Below are 20661 nucleotides of genomic sequence, written 5' to 3' on the forward strand. Positions count from 1 at the left end.
GCACTACACTTTGGTAGGGTTTTTCTTACATTAGGTCAAAAAGAGCTGGGATGAGGCAAAGGTATAGGTGTTTGTGTACTTGAATTAATTCTTCCACTTCTTTCCAAAAAGAATTTGCAGCTTCTTAAAATAAGGATTACAGTTATATAAAAATCTGAAGAAGTTTTGGAAAAATGCATGTTGGTCCTGGCCATAGTGGTTTCTGACAGCTTGGAGCAAAGGAAAACTACCTCAAAGCCAAGGCAAAGATTAAAACAGCTCCTGTTGTCCAATCAAGAAGCACACTGGTTCATCTGGCAAGAATGGGTCTGTGCTGAAGCCAGAAAGAAGTTACTCCTGTGACCCAGTCCTGCTGGGACCATCTGCTATCACAGTGGCTAAAAAATTACAGCAAGTACAGAAATATTTCAGAAATGACTATTATTTATATCCACCCTTAATAAGAACTAAAAGCTTTGAAAGCTTTGGTTCTTCAAAGGTAAGAAGTTCTTTGGGGAGGAGGCCCTATAATACAATCCAAGTATGTAGCTTTCCTGGGACCAGGCTTCACTTAGTATCAACCTTTAGGGAGTTGATGGTCTGGAGGAAGGAGAATAGGGGCATTGACTAGGCCCCCTTCTTGAATGTTATTTGTGTCAGCCACGGTTTTGACAGGAGCCACGGGACAGTGTCACAGTACCTTAATCGGGGACTCCCTCTTAACTGACTGAAGGCGCCTGTGTGAGTGAGGCCAGCGGAGCTGATCCTGCTCAAAGGGTCCCCCGTTGGCCCAGGGTGGGCTGCATGGCCAAGGTTCTCTCAAAAGCTGCTTTTTGGAGTTTGGCCAGAAATCCTGGAGTTATTACAAGGATGAAAGTATTAGTGTTTGTAATGGGTTTTTCTGAGTTCGACTCACTACGGAGCCATCAGTCTTGGTCTAAATGACTGTGGGTGACAGGACCCAGGGGCCTCCCTGTGGTTGGGCCTCCTCACGGCTGGTCAATGCTGCTACTGCAGCGCTAACTTTGGTCATGGAATAATTAATTTGAACTCCTCTTTCCTTTGGCTAAAATTACCTAACAAGCAGATTAAACTGCTCTTTAATTTAATATAAAAATGCTAATTATATAGAAACTTTTAGCAAATATTGTAAGGTGTAAAAAATTTTTAATTATCCATAGTTCCCCTTCTCAAAGATAGCCACCATCAGTGTTCCAGTGCGTTCCTTTCCGTCTTCGTCTGTTTGTATCATACATATGACCTAGGTGAGTTGGGACCACGTGGCTGAGGCTGCTATTATCTCAGTGTTAAGGCCTTATGAAGACCTAGTGGGAGGAAGCTGCTGTTTCAGAATCCAGATCTAATAATTAATGAAGTCTAGTAAGGAAGGCTGTTGGGTTGGGGTGTTTTTGAAAAGCTGTTTGTTTTGAAAAGCTGGGTGTGCAGGATGCCTTCCAGAGGTCAGGCCTCTCTCAGGCAGTGGTGCTCCCACGGCTGCTGCAGTGCCAACACTGCCAGCATGGGGCAGCCTGCTTTACCCCCAGCTCAGTGAATGGGCTCTTGGGACAGGCTCTGGGGGAGGGATGGGCATGGCTGGCTATGTGGTGTGACACAGGCAGGGGCTACTGAGAGGGCCTGTCAGTGGCATCAGATGGACCAAAGCTGCAGATGGGAGTAAAGCAGGCTCCCGGGAAGGGGTGCTTGGGCAGGAGAGAACAAGTACAGCAGCTGTGCTTTGTTGGCCATTTACTGTACTAAGCACGCTGCACATAAACACATTCTCAGGGGGGTGGGGAGGGGAGTGGCATTACCCATACTTTGCAGATAAGGAAACAGAAGCTTAAACTGCTCCCAGCTAGTGAATGGAAAAGCCAAGATTTGAGCCCAAGACTAGCTTCAAAGACAGTCCTTTTACCCTAGGCTCCTAGCGGGGTTGGGGGAAATAGGTAAGTGTAAAAGAGGAAGTTTGTGGGTTCTGTTAAATATTACTACATACGACAGCAGTACGACTGCAGCCCAGGGTCAGCGTTCCCAGAATCTACAAGCCTCCAAGGAAGAGCAGCAGTAGCCATGGCACATTAAAGTCCTCTTACTAAGAGGAGATAAAGGAAGACATGAGAAGGCGTTCGTGTTTATAATTAATTTAAAGAAATGTTAAATTGAAACAATATGTTTGCGTTTTAGTAAAATCTGAGACTGTACCATTAATCTGTTTGCTTCTCACAGAATGCCCAGCACGCAGTCTCTTTTCCCTTAGAAGCATCTAACATGCAAACCAATGAAGTCTGAAATAATAGGACCCTTTGTGTAAGCATATGGTTTTGCTTTTCCCTTTAAAATGATTCTCTCAACATTTCCTTTGCTGGAAATGTGCCAGAGCTGGGAGCTAGCACCTCTGAGGGGACTGATGGCCCCTCGCAGCCTGAGCTGGAAACAGGGCTCCGCCTCCGCTCTGAGCTGCTTCTAAAACCTGAATGCCACCTCCTGTGGTCAAAGTAAATGCTCACCTGGCTAAGCCACCTGAGGGCTGGAAAGAGGTAAAGATCCAAAGGGAAATCCTTGAGCTTCCTTACCGAAACTGTCCTTAGCTTGTGCCTCTCATCTCTAAAAGGAACACAAACTCCTTCAAATGTTTCGAGGGCTGCTGTGCAAAGAGAGGAACAGGCTAGTTCCAGGTGGCTGCACTGGCTGGAATTTGTCAAGAAAGGAGAGGACCTTCCAAAAACAGAATGAGCTGCCTCAACAGCTAGTGAGCTCCCTGTAATGAGATGACATTTTCAGGTCTTTCAGGGGATGAAGCTAGTGCCACCCTTCTCCCGAAGCAGCTCCCCGTTCTTAGTATAGTAGTTCCCATCTAGTCATCAGTACATTAATGGAACAAAACTGGAGTCAGTAATACTAAGGTAAATGTCATTCACTCAGTACTTCACTCATCCCAAGAAATGTTTTGTTAAAACCAGGGTCGTCTTGGCCATAAAGAAATTGTCTTTAAAACTGAAACCCTATGATTGATATTCTGCTTCTTTGGGAAGCTTCTTCCTGGTTACTTGGCATCATCATGAGTCACATGCAGGTGGTAACCTAAGATTCTTCTACAGCCTGAACACGTGGGGCCGTTGGTGGGACTATCCAAGGACACCACCTTGGGTTACCATCGGTTATAGAATTGTCATGCAGCCTGCGAAAACAACAACGTGGACATCACTGGATCTTTCAAGGACCTGTTATGTCCATATTCCTCAGCCCCCAACGACCAATTCAGTTCACAGTAGAATTGATCAAGTTCTTCAGATTTAAAAAACGAAGGGTGGCCAAAAGAGGCAATTAAAAAAGATCTGAAGCCTTCCGCACACATCTCTGAGGCCCAGAGCTGAGCGGGGTGGTGCTGTGTCCCCCTGTGCCTCTGTTCTGCCCGCAGCCTCGTGCAGCTTGGAGAGGAAGTAGTGCCCCACGGTGAGAACGGAGGACCCTCCCCCTCTGACAGCAGGGGCCATCCGGTCCTGAGACCTCACCCAGTCCCCGGGCAGCGGGTTCTGATCCTCTGTGGCTGCTCGCTCCTCTCCGTGGGCAATCACACGTTGAGGATCCGGGGAGCTGAGGCCTGAAAGATGGCTGAGGGGTTAGGGGCGAACTTCTTCCTCACCTCAGGGACCTGGAAAAGGAAATGTGGCCACAGATCAGCGGGCCTTTCCCTCGACTTTCCCCCTCCCCACAGCTCCGGGAAAAAAATCCCCTCTTTGTCCTTGAGAGTTGGGACTGCTAACCTGAAGGGTCTGCAGTTAACGCGGGGTTCCTGCGTTAGTGGACATTGGCCAGATGGAGCACATGGACCTTCGTTTCTCCCTGAAGCCTCTTTTGGGTTGAGTCAGGAAGCTGAATGGCCCCACCTCCCTTCCAGCTCCTCCTTACATGAACGCCGGGGCCTGGACAGCTTGTCACTAGGGCTCAGTGGCCAAGGGTAAGATTGGGATTTAGAAGGGAGGGGACACCCTTCTCCCCAGAGAAGTCAGCACTAGGGGGACACACATGTGGCTAACGACAAAGCAGCACCTTGGCTTTCTGTTCGCGAGTGACAATTGGGTGTTGAGACACCACTGTCCCTGGCATAATGCCATCCTACACCACCCAAACCTGACTCCTAGTCCCTAACCTGGAAGAAAAGCCTCTGTCCTCACACCCCCTGCAGCCAGGCACCCAGCCCCTCGTCCTGCAGCACCAGCTTCGGACTGACCTGGAAGCCAGCCCCGGGGCTGCTGTCCCATCCAGAGCTGTGGGTTGTGATGACTGTGGCGGGTTTCACCTTTGTGGATCTCGATGGCTTCACTCCAGTCCAAGCCTGGAACTCCTGTCTGGAACAGAAGACATCACAACCTTGCACAGGGTCTCCCGTCCCTTCCCCTGACCCCTCAGAGGCCCTTGGCCCTTGCCCTGTGCTTCTGGGATATTCCTGACCAATGTCCACTGCTGAGATGCTGCTTTGGCTGCAGATGTTCCTTTCTCCCCTTACAAAGGCAGAACTAGCAGACGAAGTGTACCCCAGACAGCTCCAGCGGGAATTTTCTCTCACGCTGCTGGGGAGCAGTGGCACAGGCTGCACGGGGAGTAATCATCCCGAACTGCGAGCTCCTGGCGTGTGCTGGCCCTCAGAGAGAGCACGTTCCAGCCCTGCCCTCCAGGGCTCCCTATCTTGCCCCCGGGCCACTTCAAGGGGCCCTAGAGGCCCAGAACCAGCGAAAGTCGCTCGCCTGCAGCCCACGTCGCTGGTGGCCCTTATGTCCAGAGGAGGTGACGGACTGGACAGCACACTGCACGGTCCTCCATAGCTGGTTACAACTGAGGAAGAAAATGAGGCTCAGTGTTGTGTTTAGTTTTTAATAACTTGTCTTATTAACTCCTGCAAAAGAGTATAAATCGTAGTGACCATCTCAAGAAACTAAAGACAGCCTGGCGCTGTGGCTTTTGTATGGCGCTGTGCCCGCAGGCACTGATGCGGAGCAGGGAGGGACGGTGGTCTGCACAGGGGGTAGGTGTTGGCTACCTGGAGGGAAGTGACAAGGCTGGCACGGCCTAGCTCCAAGTGCTCAGAGTAGCATTCTTTTGACAAAGACTTAATTCCTCAGTTCCTCTTAAAAAAACAAACAAACAAACAAAAAACCTATTTTAATTCTATCAACTCCCCTACTAAATGGCAGAGACCTCCTGTGCCCACAGGAGCCGCTGGCCAAGGTGATGTTCTGAGGAAAAGGGTCCAGACGGCCAGAGGCAGCATCCATATTTGGGCTGGGTCCACCCCAGCCTATCTCACCCCATCCACAGCCCTGGCCAGGTTTCCGGCCCTGAGATCAACAAAGCAGCCTTTTCTCCTTAGCAGCACAGCTGGGCACCACTGGGCATGACACGTGTGCAGGGAGCAGCTGTGTCTGTCTGTGGCCAGCACTTGGGTACCAGGAGGCGAATTGGGCCAAGGCCCTATTGGATAACTTTTGCTTCCAAAGCTGCAGGTTTCAAAGACCAGCTGCCCGAGCCATCTGCTACTCTGTTTCTCCTGGGGAAGCAGGTCCTCCCCTTGGTGTGCCCTTCTGTTCCCACACTGAGCTGAGCCTTGGGTCTGGCAGCCCAAGCCTGCTGCCCCAGGGTGGATGCAGGGGTACCAGAGCAGGAGGTGACCAGAGCCAGGGGCTAGAGCAGTGCCTGTGGTTCCTTGTGGGACAGGCCTGGTGCTGGAGCCCAGGTGAGAGGGAGGCCTGCAGTGGGGATGGAGAAGGGACGTTGAAGACAGACTCGGCAGGGCCTGGTGACTGCCCAGGAGATGAGGAGGGCAGGCTAATGGCCTGCCGAGGAGATAATACAGGACTAGCTCAGTCAACTATGCCTCCCCTCACCAAGCAGTTTCCACCACTGTCCACCTCATGTGAGCCTCAGCTGGACCTTGAGGGCCGCAGTCCCTCCTGCTGAGGGGCAGGGAGCCACCCAGGGCATTGCAGAGCACCAGACTGAGGATCCTGAGGCCTGGATTCTCAGGCCAACATGGCTTCAAACAAATCCCTGAACTTCCCTAAGCCTTCCCGATGGGCACTTGGAAAAGTGGGAGTCAAGTCTGGCACTTTGACTGTTGGCCCTTTAACTGACTCACCCAGGAAGGAAAGAGGGAGACGACTGGGCCAGGGGTGCTGACACACCGAACTCTGGAGGGAAGGCTCTGGGAGGAGCTGGTCAGGAGGAAGGACCCGCTGCCCTTCTGACCGAGTGAGAGGCAGGTCAGTTCTCACCTGGAGACCAAGGGCCAGGTGAGGCAGGACCTGCTGGGGTGGAGAGGAGTAGCCACGAGTACTCGTATCCCTGGGCTCTCTGGATCTGTTCATTTCCTTTGCTTTGTATATTTCTTTAAATAGTTCACTTAGGTAACGTGCATTTTTCAAGAAGGCAGGTGGGATGGAATTGCTCATTCCAGTAGTAGAGCTGGGAGATGGAGGGTCCCCGAGGTCGGCTCGCACGGTGCTGGGGAGCCAAGTTCAGCAGTGGTCCTGTGTCTCTGCCAGGTGACCCAGGCAGCTAAGCTCTTGCTATTTCTGCTTTACAGATGAGGAAAGGGTAAGAGGGGCCAAGTGACCCACCAAGTTTATATACCAGGAAGGAGAGCTCTAGTGAGTCCCAACTCTTGCCCAACTCGGTACTTTTCCACCACTGCCGGACACAGGTCAAGCAACTACCTGATTCAGAGGAGGCAGCATCTTAGGGGATGATAACCTATTAGGGGCACAGATTTGGTCTCTGAGGCAAGACACACTTGGGTTTTGCTCTGCTCTGCGTGACCTCGTGCCAGCCACTCAAGTTCCTCATCTATAGAATGGGGACAGCAAGAACTGAACTTATTCCAGGGCATTATTGTGAAGTCTTGGGGAGATAATCTGTGGGAAGTCCTAAGCCTGGTGCCTGGTACGTGCCAAGCAGAGAGTAATAACTAGTACCTTTAGTATCACTGGAGCTGGAAGGACCCAGCATGACATTCAAACCTGCCATCTGCTCAGCAAGGGTGAGGGATGGCTTCTAAAAGTCCAGCCTTTGCTTGGACACTTCCAGTGAGCAGGAGATCAGCACCACGTGACCTTACCCATCACAGTTCTAATTATTAGAAAGCGCTTCCTTCCCTGAGCTGAAACTATCTCCCTGCAAGTTCCGCCCCCATCTGTGCCTGGAACATCAGCCATTTGAAGGCGCTGCACACCCAGGACCTCTGGCCTTCCAGACCTGTCACCATTCAAGGCCCCTCCAGCTGGTTCAGGGCCCCCTCGTGCAGCAGTCGGCACGGTCCACTGCGTGGCTGGGGCCCCAGTGCTGTGGCTCAGTGTCTGCCCTGCCCCTGACACCCCTGGCTGCATTTCTGCAGCTCAGCTTGAGCACACGTCCCCGAACACAAGACCCATCCTGAAAAAGACACTCCCCATCGAGTTCCTTAAAACCTGCATGCCCGTGAAGGAACCTCTGGGGAGACAGAATGTTCCACGTGTCTGAATTATGGTGGTGATGCCCAGGTGTATACAAAAGTCATCCAGCTGTACACTTATAATGGATGAATTTTACTATATGGAAATTATACCTCAATACAGTTGATTTTAAAAGTAATAAAATTGAAGGAGAAAGTTCATACCTTTTGGCCCTTAATTTCACAGGTAGGAATTCATACTAAAGAAATTATTGTATAAGCAAAGATTTAGCTACAAGAATGCTGATCAAAGGAGATATTTTTTTCTCTAAAATTTTTTGTTAAAGGTAATACATGTACTTTTTTTTTTTTTAGAGCAGTGGTTCAGGGAATTCCCTGGTGGTCCAGTGGTTAGGATTCTGTGCTTCTATTGCAGGGGGCACGGGTTTCATCCCTAATTAGGGAACTAAGATCCTGTAAACCATGTGGCACAGCCAAAAGAAAAAAAAAAACAAAGCAGTGGTTCAAAAGGGCAGAGTGAAAAGTCCCTCAGTCTCCTTCCACCCCTGGCAGCATCCACAACTCCTTCCCCTTCTTCCTCTCCCTAAAGGTTACCATTTTCTCACACATCCATGCAGAGACATCCTACGCTTATTTCAGCAGATATGTATGTATCAATAACCCCTTTAAAAACACAAATAGTAGCAGATGTATCGTTCTGCATCTTTTTTGACATCATCTATTATCAGTACATTCTGGGCTTCCCAGTAGCCCATCCTATGGCAGAGCTATAATCAACCAGTCCCCTACATCAGTAGGACAATGGAACTGTTTCCATTTTCTGCTGTACTGTTGTTGACACGTACCTTATACTCCTTAGCTCCCACCCCATGTTCAAGGTTACCTGTAGGGAAAATTTCTACAAGTGAAGTAACTAGATCAAAGGAACAGTGTTTTTAATAGCCCCAAATTAGAAACACCCTAAATATTTAACGACATGAAAGTAAGTTAATATTTGGACATATATATCAATATATGGATAATGTATATCCGTAAGATAAAATACTGCACATCCATTAAAATTCATGTTGTAGAAGAGCATCTAGTAACACGGAACGACATCCACGATACGTGAAAGAAAAAAAAAACGTGTACAGTTACAAATCTAACTATGCAAGAATTATAAACAGATACACTCAAATGCATGTTAAGGATTAGAAAGAACTACGAGTTTGGGGTAGGATTAAGGGCATACTCATATTCTATGTTGTAATTTCCGTAATTTCCAATTTTTCTGATCACTGTTGTTATAAGAAGAGAGAAAGCCCTCAGCTGTCCAGGGGCAGAACACAGGCCTGTCCTCAGTGAAAGCCACGTCAGCTGCCCTCAGTCACTCAGTGGCATCTCTAGGGGACCACCCACTTGGAAGCTCTGCATTTGGTCCTCACCACCAACGCCCCCACAGAAGGCGATCCTCAGGCAGTTGGCCTGCGAGCACCCCTCCTATGGCTAGGCCCACTTGGTGGAAGTTAAGGGGAAGAGGATTTTAACGGTCGAAGGCAGGCTTTCTGCCAGGACTGCCCGAGAGGGCAGCGAGTAAGGTAGTGAGCTCGCCGCCACGGAGGTGCTCGCTCGCTCACTCACTCCGAGTCTGGTCGGGGAGCATCAAAGGAGACGCTGGCAGTGCCAGGAACCAAAGGGGATGACCTCAGAGGCCGCCCGCGGCTCTCTAAGTCGTGTGGGATGGGGGCTCCAGAAGCCTCCTCCCTCCCGCCCACCCTGGTCCTCCGGGCTCCCCAGCTCAGCCTCCTGGGACCACGTGGTTTGCGTACAATGCGCTCCCCTGCCCCCAGCCTCATACCTGTACGATGTGGTCGCCGCTGCAGCCGCATCTGCGTCGCCGATGGGGAGCACGTAGACCCCCCGGCTGTAGGGCGCGGGGGGCTTGATCCTGCGGCCGCCCGCTCCCGACCCGCGCCCCTGTGTTGCATCTCTGGGCCTCGCGGGCGCCGTCCACACGCCGAAGTCCCGCTGGTACTGAGTAAGCGGCACGTCCCGGCCGGGGTCCCGCGAGCCTGCGGGGGACGAGCCCCTGCGTGAGGTGGCACCGCCCAGGCCCGGCTCCTCGCTCTCGAGGTCGGAGTAGCTGTGCAGGGTCAGTGGCACAGCCACGTCGGAGCGGTCCAGCTGGTTCCAGCGCCGCGCCAGGCAGCAGAGGCGGCTGATGCAGGGCCACGCCATGCTGGCCCCGGAGCCTGGCGCTCGCGCTCGCTCGACTCCCTGCGCTCCGGGCAGCGCCGCCCCCGCCCGCGGCCCCGCCCTCGCGGCCCTGAAAAAAACCGCCCCCCGGCCTCGGGGTGGCCACCCAGAGAGTGGAAGGCTGGGCGACAGCCCCGCGAGGCCAGGGCCGCCTGTGCAGGGCTGGAGCTGGGCGCCGGTGAAGGAAGAGGGTAAGGCTGGCGGGGTGCAGAAACGGGGCTGGGGTTGGAGGAACTGAAACCGCCCGGAGGCACAAGTGTCCAACTTGAAGAATGTCTCATAATTTAATCCAAAGTTCCCTAAATGCTATCTTATAATTTAGACCTGGCTTCGCAGAGGCCGAGGGCCGGATGGCGACAATTCCTAGCCGATCGTCCTCCGCCAGCCCCCAGGCTGCAGCTCGCCTCCCGGAGGGTCTGTTGGACCCCGCCGACAGGGGACAAGCCGTGGCTGCCAGATTTGCGCGAGGCTGCAGCGCGGGGCTCGTGGGCACGCAGGGGGAGACGCGCGATGAGGGGATCACAGGGAAGACTTGGGGCCGCGCTTCCCATAGAACGCGGGTTTGAATCAGCCGTTATGCCAAATTTGGGACGTCCAATTCAGCTTCCACTAAGAATTGGCATTAGCCCTCAATTGATATTTCCTGAGGCCTAAAATCCCTAATTTTAAAGCATGGCCATAAAGGCTTGCTTATAAAGCTGCCACAAATCTTTGGCCACTATGCTATAAAAGTTTCTCACCCTCCTGTGCAGAGCTAAATACAGGTAATCCTCCAGGTCACAGGTCAGTCTGTTTAATGCAGGACAGGGTATCAAACAGCTCCCTGGCCACACGCAACGGCTTCCTGAATTATTTGACACTAGCCCTCAGTATGCACTGCAGACCAATTACTAGTAACACTGTTGAAACAGCACTAATTACCCAGTGCTCCATCTCAAGCATATACTTGGACAGTATCCAGCCTGCACTGCAGAGGGAGGACTGCAGTACAGCCCTGGCCATCAGAATACAGATTCCTCTCCCAAACCACTGCCTATCTTAGCTTGAAGGCACAGTAAAGTGACACAACGACTGCCCCAAGTGGCAGCAGTTCAGCTGCCTTGGCCAGGCCATGGCCCTGGAGGCAGCAGCAGAGGAGCCTGCGTACCGTGCAGACACTGGGAGATTACACACCTGCTCAGGGTACGCTGGCTTTGTGTGACTTATGTGTGCCAGGCCCTGGGTCAGCCACCTGGGAGACTGGTGACTAAAACACTCCGTTCTGCAGAAAAAAAAGAGCAGCCCTTCTTGTTTTGATTTCTTCATTCACTAAACAACAGTCAAAGAGGACTTACAATGTGCCTGGAATAATGCTGGGTGCCTTCAGGAGGTTTACAGTGCAGTGGGTGACAGATGTGGAAAGCAGTGTAATAGAGCTTTCCAACAGCGCAGAGAGGGCCAGGGACCAGGACTCGCTGCCCATAGTGAGGGAGGGTAGTGGGGTCGGGTGGGAATGCAGGGTCCAGGGGCCAAGGGTTCAGCCACACGCAGCAGAGGCTGGGCCACGGAGTGCCTTGGTAGACACACTAGGGAGTTTTCATAGGCGACAACAGGAAATGACTAAAGTGTTTTTAGCACTCTGTGGCCTTGTGGAGAAGTACAGGACATTTAAGAGAGCAGCTGGAGAACAATCTTAACAACAGTCCAGGTTAGAGACAAGGGACTGAACTTAAGGCACTGGGAGTGGAGAGAAGGGGCTGGATTCTAGAAATGAGAGGTGAGAGAGGGAAATCTAGAATGGCCCCAGGTTTCTGGCTTAAGCCAGGAGTCATATTTGATGTGCCTGTGTAGTGGGGTCTGAGGACCGGTAACTATGCCTGGGACATAGTTCCATACTGTCTACAAAGTAGACATATGTACTGAGTGACAGCTTAGAGATATTCAGTGGGTCCAGAGCTCAGAAGACATCCTCACAGAGATAACTGAAGCCACAGAAATGGAGAGAGACGAGACAGCTAAGAGTGCACTCCTGGGACCCCACACTTCAGAGGACAGTGGAGGTGGCACAGGCTGAGAGGCACGCTAGCCAGGCAGAGCATGGCCTTGGGGTGCTCACATGCCAGCAGAGAAGCCAAGATGAGAAAGCAAGATACCCCAGTGGGCAAACAGGAGAGTAGGGAAAATTGCCAAAGCTATGGACAGTTAGGCTTATGCTTCTGGAGCTGGGTGCTGACCTCCCAAGGCCTCTCACAGGTAGGTAACTTGACCTTCCAAACGTTCCTTCTCTAAACATCACAAAGCAGAGAGAGCAGACGTGTCTTTGTTGCCTGTTTTCCAGATCTGCCCACGGACGACATGAATTTCATTTTGGACTCCATATGGAACGTCCATGTGATCTCAGCCTCCCATCCCATCTCTGAAAAACACTTCTGGTCTCATCTGTAAGTCACAGGGTTCTTAGCATAACTACATATTCAGAAATGTCAAAGCACAGCAGTGTGACCTTGGGCAGTTCCCACACACGACCGCCCTGGTTCCTTACTGGCAAAATGAGGGCTGGGTTAACAAAAATTCTCTCTCCTTAAAGTGACATTAGTTTAGACTATTCTAAACTAGAACAGAGTCCCCTGCCTGGCAAGAATGACCGGTACTTTGCAGCAGAGAAGAGTCCAGCTTGCTGGGAAAAAGATGAAGAACCACCATAACTGGATAATTCCTATGTGCTGGGCACACGCTGCCATTCAGCTCTGAACACCGTGTGAGGTGAGCACGACTCCCTTCCTTGTCATGAAGCCAGGCGCTCTGTGCCCGCCACCACGCAAGCCCGGCCCTCTCCAGCACAAGGTGCAAAATTTGGTATAACGCTTTGAGATCAACCAAAAGACTCAAAAACTCTCCTATAAATCCTTTCAAGAAAAAATTTTAAATTCTCAAATCGCATTTCCTAGAAATAATTCTCAATCACAAGGACAAGTGAGTTCCACTACAGTGAAGCTATGACGACGACCACTGTCTGCTATGTCAGTATGAGGCTCCACTTCAAAGAATGTACATTTTCCAACATAAGATGCTATTAGGCTCAGATTCAAGTCTGAATTTATCCAAGATACTTCCAATTCTTAATTAGCTACAATTTTAACCTAGAAAGCAAAACCTAAAAATATCTTTCTGTATATGCCACTCACTGCCACGAAACGTTACCTACCTTTTTGGGAAAATTTAGAAAATATTGCAGCTGCTATTTCAGACCCATGCCAGAGAGAAGATGCTCTTAACTTTTACCTGTTAACCAAGCAAGGAAAGGGGTAGGTAAGTAAGAGTAAATATTTAGCAGAGGTGCTAGAAGGCCAACATTAAAAAACAAGTGCCTCTGAGTTCCAATCAGACCTTTCCATGTATTCAAACTATGTTAAATGTAACAACGAACAGCAAGATTCCAGGGCAGCATTACTGCTCTTCAAAAGAGACATATACCCACTATTTACAAACTAGAGATATAAACCTTTATTTCACAACTTTGTCATAATTCATTTTCTAATGAGACATGTACTGGGGACATAGTTTAAAATACTGGGAAAGCTAGATGCTCAGTGTCTTCCAGGCAGGAGCAAAGATGTGGTCACTCCAGGGCCGATGCATTCCTAGGGCTTCAGGCAGCATGGACCAGTCGTACCAGTATTGTCCAACCCCAGTTTTACTTAGAGCCACCTCCTTTTTTGGGGCCGTTAGTCCTCATTTCATGCCAAATTTTCACTAGAGGCTCCCTGTTCTTCCAAATGAGTTCATGACCATAAGTAATATACCATCTGGGGAAAAGAAAAACAAACCAGGTCCAACATTCAAACAGTATGACATACAAATGCCAAGTATTATGATGATATCAAGCTGACATTTTAAAAACTGAATGTCACTGTCATTTACTATCCAGCATATTAAAAAAGCTGATTAATTTATTTAATGTAGATCAATGACTTACCTTTAATATACAGAAGACATAAAAGATGGAAATAGGATGGACCATGTGTGACTGCTCCAAAAATGTAAGTACTTCACACACACTACTTTTAATTCACCGCAACCCTGCAAATCAAGTATCACTTTTCCCATTTACAAACATGAAGAAATCAAGTCTGAAAGAAAGTCACTTGCCCAAGGCGCTAACAGCTTTTAAGTGGTCAATCAAGCACTCACTAGCAGGTCAGAGTGATTCTAAGCCTGGACTCTTTTTATTATGTTAAGTGTAAGAAATGTCAGAATCAGAATTTACTAATAATGATGGCTATACTAATTTAAATGTCTCTCCTTCCTCACCTTCAGCCTGGCTACACAAAAGGATCCAAATTCTGCCCACCTTTTAAAATACAGCTCCAATCCCCATCCTCTGTTAAACAATGCCTAAACGCAGCCTGAAGCCATGAGCCGAGGAAGCTGAGACACTGAGAGGTTTAGTAATTTAACTTGCTCAGGCTGCACAACTAGGAATGACCAAACTGAGACTAGAACCCAAATCTGACCCTGTAACCTGCGCTCTAACCGCGGTGCTACACTTCAGCCTCTCGGGAGCATCTGCTTAAGCTGAGGAACACACAGGGAGTGAGATCAGAAGCCCACGGCCTGGGGTCTGCACGACCAGGAGCTCTACCCGAGGGCAGCACAGGCTGCAGAGAAGCTCAAAGGCACCTGCCTCCCCGGGGAGCTTCCCTGGAGGAGGGGCATTTGGAACGGCTCTTTTAAAGAGCTTCTGTTATTGAAACTTTTATTTTTGCCCTGGTTTCCCCAAACAGATTTCATGTTCCCTGAGGCAGAAACTAGATTTTGTTCATCTTTCATCTTAGACACCTGACTGAAAAAATGCTCTATTCAACTTAATTGATATCAGAATGGCAGTTTAATGTTTTAACATATTTTTAATGTTTGGAGAATGTATTTTTTTCATTACAAAGGGCTTGAATTGTACCTGAATCCTAATTCTCACTAAATATAGTTAACATTTAATCATAAAAAGTCACCATTAAAATTTTGAAAAATAATCAGTAAATTTACAGAAAGAAAAAAAGCGTTTTAAAAACATGCAAATTAATAGGAATGTTTACAAAATTCTTTTGGGCTTAGAGTGACGTTCTCTGGTGAACTTAAGAGAAAAAGGATCATCCTATGATTCAAATGCAATTATAAAACTCTTACAAGAAATGAAACACTTATCGGGAACTCTCCATTAGTAAAGTGTCTTCTCAAATCTTTTTAACCTACTTATTTCAAGCAAAGAATCAAACACTTTAATCTTACAGGTACTTGTTTTGATTATACTCATAAGTTCAAACGTAACTGGTCATTTGGTTAAATTAAAATTAGGAAAGTATTTCAAACTGACTAATTTTTGAGGTATCTTTTTTTCTGTTTGTTTTTGGTAGCAGCCTCACAGTCTAGTGCTCAGTCTGAAACTCCAGCTCTGCAATGACTCACTGTGTGACCTTGGATACTCCCTTCTTTAAGCAGTTTCCTTTCTGTAAGTTGGACTACCTCACAGGATGTTAAGAGTATTAAATTACTCCTTGGCGTAGGCACACAGCAAATACTCAATATACATTAGCTATCATTACTGCAGCAGTACAAGGTGAAGGCCATAAAATGTGGTCAGGGACATAAAGTCAAAGCAATGTGCAGGAGGTTACTAACAGATCTTTACCTTTTCTAACATCTTTAATCTAGACTGAGGAATCTTCACCATTAAAGATGTTAGAAAAGATGAATTCTAGATATGACCAAGATCTAGTAAATGAAAGGAGTTGAAATTAGAAACAGCAAAGAGAAAGGATTCCTCTGCCTTTCAGATTCTGGACTTTAAAATACATTTGATCCAGTTTTCAGAACAGAAAAAGGTAATCTAATTATAGTTGAGAGGAATAAAAAACTGCTGGGGAAAAGATCCTTTAAGTATACATGGAAGGAGCCAGGTAAATTTAGAGTTCATAAAACAAAACCCCTTTTCATCAGTCTTTATGTTTCTCATACTGTAATACCAGGTCAGTTTTTACTATTTATAATGGGCTGCTGTTAAAGCTCGAACTCACACATGCTATTCTTTAATCATCACTGAAAATTATAAATGGCATAATGGCATTTAGTTCCACCGCCTACTGGGCAAAACTGCTCCACTTAGAATAGATTTTTCTACTTTTTTTTTTTAATTAAAAAACTAAGGTTTCCCATTGTTGTGAAATAAAGTAAAAACCAAATAAGGGTAAAAGGCAACATTATGCAAGAAAAGAGAGGCCATCAGGGATGCAGCATATCAGACAGACAACAGCTCTGCTGAAGGGCCTCTCACGGTCAGATGGACTCCAGAAGCCCTGAGGAAGTTCTATGACAGTGTCGCTACAGCACTACTATGTTTTAGGCAAGCGTCCACTGCCTGAAGCACAAGTGGGAGATCTTGTAACCACAATGTAACTGGAATCACTGTGGTGTGACAGAGGCGGGGAGGGCTCTGGATCTGGGTTTATTAAATCTCTGCTCTGCTACTTAAGAGCTGTTTGACCTGGGGAAGATCACTTCTGAGCCTCAGTTTCCATCAGTGAAACAGGGGTAATAATTATGTAACGCAAGGTAACTAGCTCAGTGCCTGCAACATAACAGATGCTCAATAAGTAGTCAACACGAGTTTATGCCATCTGGCCTCTACTCCAGTCATGCAGCCGGCACCTGCACAGTCATCGCAAGCAGAGGACCAGATCCACCCACTCAGGGTGTCTGCCCCGCACTGGTGAGGTCAGTGGTAGCCAGGTAGGGGAGATGTGGCCTGAGAGTGGGGAAAGGAATACAGCACAGACTAGGGGGCTGGGCAACAGTCTCCATGAAGGACTAGGAATTTTGACAGTCATGAGTTCAGGTGACTTGAGGTTAAGGGGAGGGTAAAGGCACAGATGGTCTCCCTCTACAAATGACCGAGGCAAGGGCAGGGCCATCTCACGTTCCCATCTCATATGGTGAAGCTGCTCAAGATCAAAGCAAACCATGTTGCGATTTCCTTGCCCTCCCAACCCCACCTGCCCTGCTTCCATCACAGAAGTAACTGCCTTATTCTGCCTTCCTTAGGGGTGGGGGGAGGGAGATGAGCTGAGAAAGCAGTGTAACAGTCAGTCATACTCAAACTTACATTCCAAAGAGAGCTCCCCCAAGATGTGCTGCATGATCAAAAAACTTCCATCCCAGGATCATTCCTGCTGTATCCACGGCAATAATGGCTTTTAGGGCCTGAAAGCCAGCAGAAGAGAACAGAACTGATGCAACTTGGACTCCTCCAGCACTGACATTTCTAATTTAAGGGCAAGAATTCAGTCAATGTAAAAATATCACCACTGTCCCCAGCACTTCACTTCATAAAAATACTCACATTCCCTGCTGTGAACGTGAACATTGGAAGGAAGATAATGGCGAGCCTCCCTTCTGGGATCTTAGTGCAGACAGCTGCAAGGACAGTCATGATTGCGCCCGACTGCAAATTAACACATTGGGGAAAAAATGAAACTCTCATGTGCAACTGCTTAGTGACTACAACGTCTAAAGTAGAAACACTTTTTCCAGAAAGCTTACAAGCCACACATTTCTAGGTTAGCAGAAAGTTAAAAAGCTTTCCGTTACTAACGTACAAAATATCAGGCAAAGGGACTCTAAGTCCGTGATATGGTAACCACCTGGCAAGGACTGAACTACAGACAATAAGATGTAACAACCAGCATGTCAGCAGTTAATGAACTTCAGGGACAGTGTTATGTGTGGCACATGCATCATTTCATTTAATGACTAAAAAAGGACTTCTCAAACTTCAACAAAACTCCTCAAGAGACTTCCCTGGTGGCGCAGTTGTTAAGAATCTGCCTGCCAATGCAGGGGACATGGGTTCTAGCCCTGGTCCAGAAGATCCCACGTGGGCGGAGCAACTAAGCCCGTGCGCTGTAACTACTGAGCCTGCGCTCTAGAGCCCGTGAGCCACAACTACTGAGCCCACGTGCCACAACTACTGAAGCCCGCACACCTAGAGCCTGTGCTCCACAAGAGAAGCCACCGCAATGAGAAGCCCGCGCACCGCAATGAAGAGCAGCCCCCAGTCGCTGCAACTAGAGAAAGCCCACGTGCAGCAATGAACACCCAACACAACCAAATAAATAAAAGAAAATTAAAAAAAAAAAAAAACCAAAACTCCTCAAACCAGACAGTGAGCATGAATTTGCCCAAAGAAACCCACAGTGTGGAATTTCTCCCAAATTTAATGCTTTACCATAAATCACGTGAAATTTGTATCCTACTTCATTATAACACTAAACATTTTCCTTAAAACGTTTGACAAATGTTCTGCTCCAGGAAAGCATGCCAAATTTATCCCATGGCTCTGCATGACACGCCCCCCCATCACAGCATCCTCCCAGGGACACACATGCATCCACCTGCTTGAGAAGCACTTTCCCCAACAGCCTTGTATTTGAGAATAAAAATTGAAACTTAAATATCTTATGACCAGTAAGTCAACCATTTCTTGTTATAATTGAAATTATAATTGCTGTATAGTTTTATCGTCTATTGTGTTTTTCCACATTGCTACATAACCTTCGTAATTTAAATTGATAATGGCTATGAAATATCTCCTGGATAAATTATGATAATTTAACTAAACTTTCTTAATGTTACACATGTTCCTAATTCCTCTAAATGCTACAATACTTGAGAAATTGGATCATAATCTCTTGTTTACATTAAATCTCACGATAATCATTCATTCAAATACTTGAGTCCTACCAGGCACTATGCTCGATGATGGGGATACAAAGGGGAATAAAATTGACAGTCCCTGCCTTAATGGAGCTTACAGACTGGCATGAAAGACATAAATGAGTAAAAACAACAAAATATAATCAGTTATGATGGGGAAGCACAGCAACTGCCAAACTGTTTTCCAAAGTGGTTTTAGTGTTTTACTTTCCTACCAGCAGTGTATGAGATTTCCAGTTCCTCCACATCCTCACCAACACTTGGTATGGTCAGTCTTTTAAATCTGTAATATAGGTTTATAGTGATATCTCAGTGTGGTTTTTATTTTCATTTTCCTAACAACTAATGATGTTCATCTTTTCATGTGCTTAGTTGCTATCCATACATCTTCTTTGAAGTGTCTGTTCAAACCTTTTGCCCATTTTTCTTGAATTTTTCTTTATATAGTCTAGACACAAGTCCTATACCAGACTTCTGACATGCAAATATTTTCTTTTAGCGTGTATCTTGCCTTTTAACAGTGTCTTTGGAAGAGTATAAGTTTTTAACTTACATGAAGTCTGATTTATTAATTTGTGCTTTTTGGTCTCTCAACTATGAAATCTTTGCCTAAAATAAGGTCACAAAGAGTTTTTTCCTGTTTTCTTCTGTAAGTTTTTATTTTAGGTTTTACATTTAGGTCTGTTTCACTTTGAAAAAAACTCCAAAATACTCCTGAACCAGATTCACCAATTTTTAACATTCTGCCACATTTCACTTATCATTTTTTCTTTATATCCATACTTTTTTTCCTGAACCATTTGAGCGGAGGCTGCATATATCATACCCTTTTACCCCTAAATACTTCAGTGTATATTCCCTAAGAACTTGAATATCTTTATATATCCTACAATACAGTTCTCAATTTCAAGAAATTTTATACTGATATATTATACTTTCATTTAATCTATAAACATATTCCAGTTTTATCAACTGTTCCACTAATGCCCTTGCAGCTGTTTTTCCCCACGTATTGCATTTAGTTGCCATGTCTCCTTGGTCTCCTAAAAGCTGGACCATTTCCACAGCCTTTTTTTAAAAAAGGGGTCCATTTTCATTAAAAGCCTCTGACTAAAAAAGGTGAAGATAAAGAATCTCTGCATGGGGTAGGCTAAACATCTGTCTAAAAAGCAAGTTGTGGGAATTCCCTGGTGGTCCAGTGGTTAGGACTCTGCACTTCCACTGCCAGGGACCCAGGTTCAATCCCTGGCTGAGGAACTAAGATCCCACAAGCCACACGGTGCGACCAAAAAATAAATAAATAAAATAAAATGTCATTTAAAAAAATAAAAAAGCAAGTTGCAATTTATTCAGACACATAAATATGTTTAATGTATAATAAGTACAATAAGTTATAGTCACAAAGAAACTGGCTTTACATAGAAATGCACAGCTAATAATGCACAGCTAATTTCTTTAATATTTAAGTTTCTGTAATGAGGACTTTAGATGAAGAATATAATCATCTACGGAGAAGCAATTTAGAGGGTACAGGATTTTAGTGCTCTTCTTTCAATTCAGCTAACCAAATTATATTTGTTTCATTTGGGGGAAAAGTATAATTTTATTGGTTTTTTTCTCTCAGAAAATAAGGTCTCAACTTGATTTCTTCTCGGTTTTGTTGAGTTGACTTTTTAGGTTTTATTTAAAAATCTAGGATACTCAAGTTGCACATCTTAAAGCCTGAAAGGTGAAGGGTTACTCTTTAACTTTCAAATTCTCAGTGACACTGACATCCACTCTGCTTAAATACAGTATATGCTGGTAGATTATAGTGGCAGATGTTGAAGTTCTAGCCAAAACAAATCTTTCAGAACAAATATAAATTTGGCCAGTAATAACATGTTGCACCCTAGAGGAACCATGACCCAGCAAGTTTTGTGGGGAATCCCATCTTCTGAGGTAGTGCTGATATCCTTCCTTGAAAGCTGCTGTGATACATTAAGGATGTGGAGCGGGGAACCAGTGAAAGAGTGAACAAATTACGGAAGCTGTGTGTGCATGTCTGTGTGTCTTCACAAGGCAGCGACAGCCCTGTGAAGGGAAGTCAGGATTTCTGAAGAACCTCGTGTGTTACTATTGCAGACTTACATAGGAGCCAGTTTGGTAAATATACAATAGCAGACGGTTGATCTTAAGTAGAGAATACAGAATTCTGACTCCTGACCTCCACTGCAAAATTAACATGTATCTCCAACACCCAGCCTATCCCTTTT

The 20661-nt window shown here is 46.8% G+C and overlaps 2 protein-coding genes across 4 annotated transcripts in view; both read right to left on the minus strand.

Moving 5' to 3' along the window:
- Positions 1-111: 111 nt before the first annotated feature.
- On the minus strand, positions 112-9667 carry MAP6D1 (MAP6 domain containing 1). The gene is made up of 3 exons (XM_024768364.1): positions 9264-9667; positions 4211-4328; positions 112-3631 (listed from the first exon to the last, which is right to left on the minus strand). Exons 1-3 carry the CDS (start codon positions 9641-9643, stop codon positions 3551-3553), a joined length of 579 nt encoding a protein of 192 aa, XP_024624132.1. The 5' UTR covers positions 9644-9667; the 3' UTR covers positions 112-3550.
- A 3453-nt stretch (positions 9668-13120) lies between these two features.
- PARL (presenilin associated rhomboid like) overlaps positions 13121-20661 on the minus strand; it is a 57974-nt gene continuing 50433 nt past the window's right edge. Inside the window, exons 8-10 of one of the 3 annotated variants that reach the window (XM_024768333.1) lie at positions 17034-17135; positions 16797-16894; positions 13121-13446 (exon numbers count right to left, since the gene is read on the minus strand). In XM_024768333.1, coding sequence (XP_024624101.1) covers positions 13335-13446; positions 16797-16894; positions 17034-17135 — 312 coding nt within the window. In that variant the 3' untranslated portion in view covers positions 13121-13334. Of the gene's footprint in view, positions 13447-16796; positions 16956-17033; positions 17136-20661 lie in introns of all 3 variants that reach the window. The other 2 variants (XM_024768341.1, XM_024768351.1) reach the window with 2 other exon arrangements.

The sequence above is a fragment of the Neophocaena asiaeorientalis genome, unplaced genomic scaffold (genome assembly GCF_003031525.2).
Source record: "Neophocaena asiaeorientalis asiaeorientalis breed wild unplaced genomic scaffold, Neophocaena_asiaeorientalis_V1.1 scaffold225, whole genome shotgun sequence".
In the NCBI taxonomy this organism is placed as follows: domain Eukaryota; kingdom Metazoa; phylum Chordata; class Mammalia; order Artiodactyla; family Phocoenidae; genus Neophocaena; species Neophocaena asiaeorientalis.

What these genes read in the sequence shown, in the direction of transcription:
- MAP6D1 (XM_024768364.1), bottom strand. Translation starts at nt 9,643, where the DNA reads ATGGCGTGGCCCTGCATCAGCCGCCTCTGCTGCCTGGCGCGGCGCTGG. An exon ending in GCGGCGACCACATCGTACAG is followed by an intron (nt 4,329 to 9,263) that starts GTATGAGGCTGG and finishes CTTCTGTTCCAG; the next exon opens with ACAGGAGTTCCAGGCTTGGA. An exon ending in GCCCCGGGGCTGGCTTCCAG is followed by an intron (nt 3,632 to 4,210) that starts GTCAGTCCGAAG and finishes TTCCTTTTCCAG; the next exon opens with GTCCCTGAGGTGAGGAAGAA.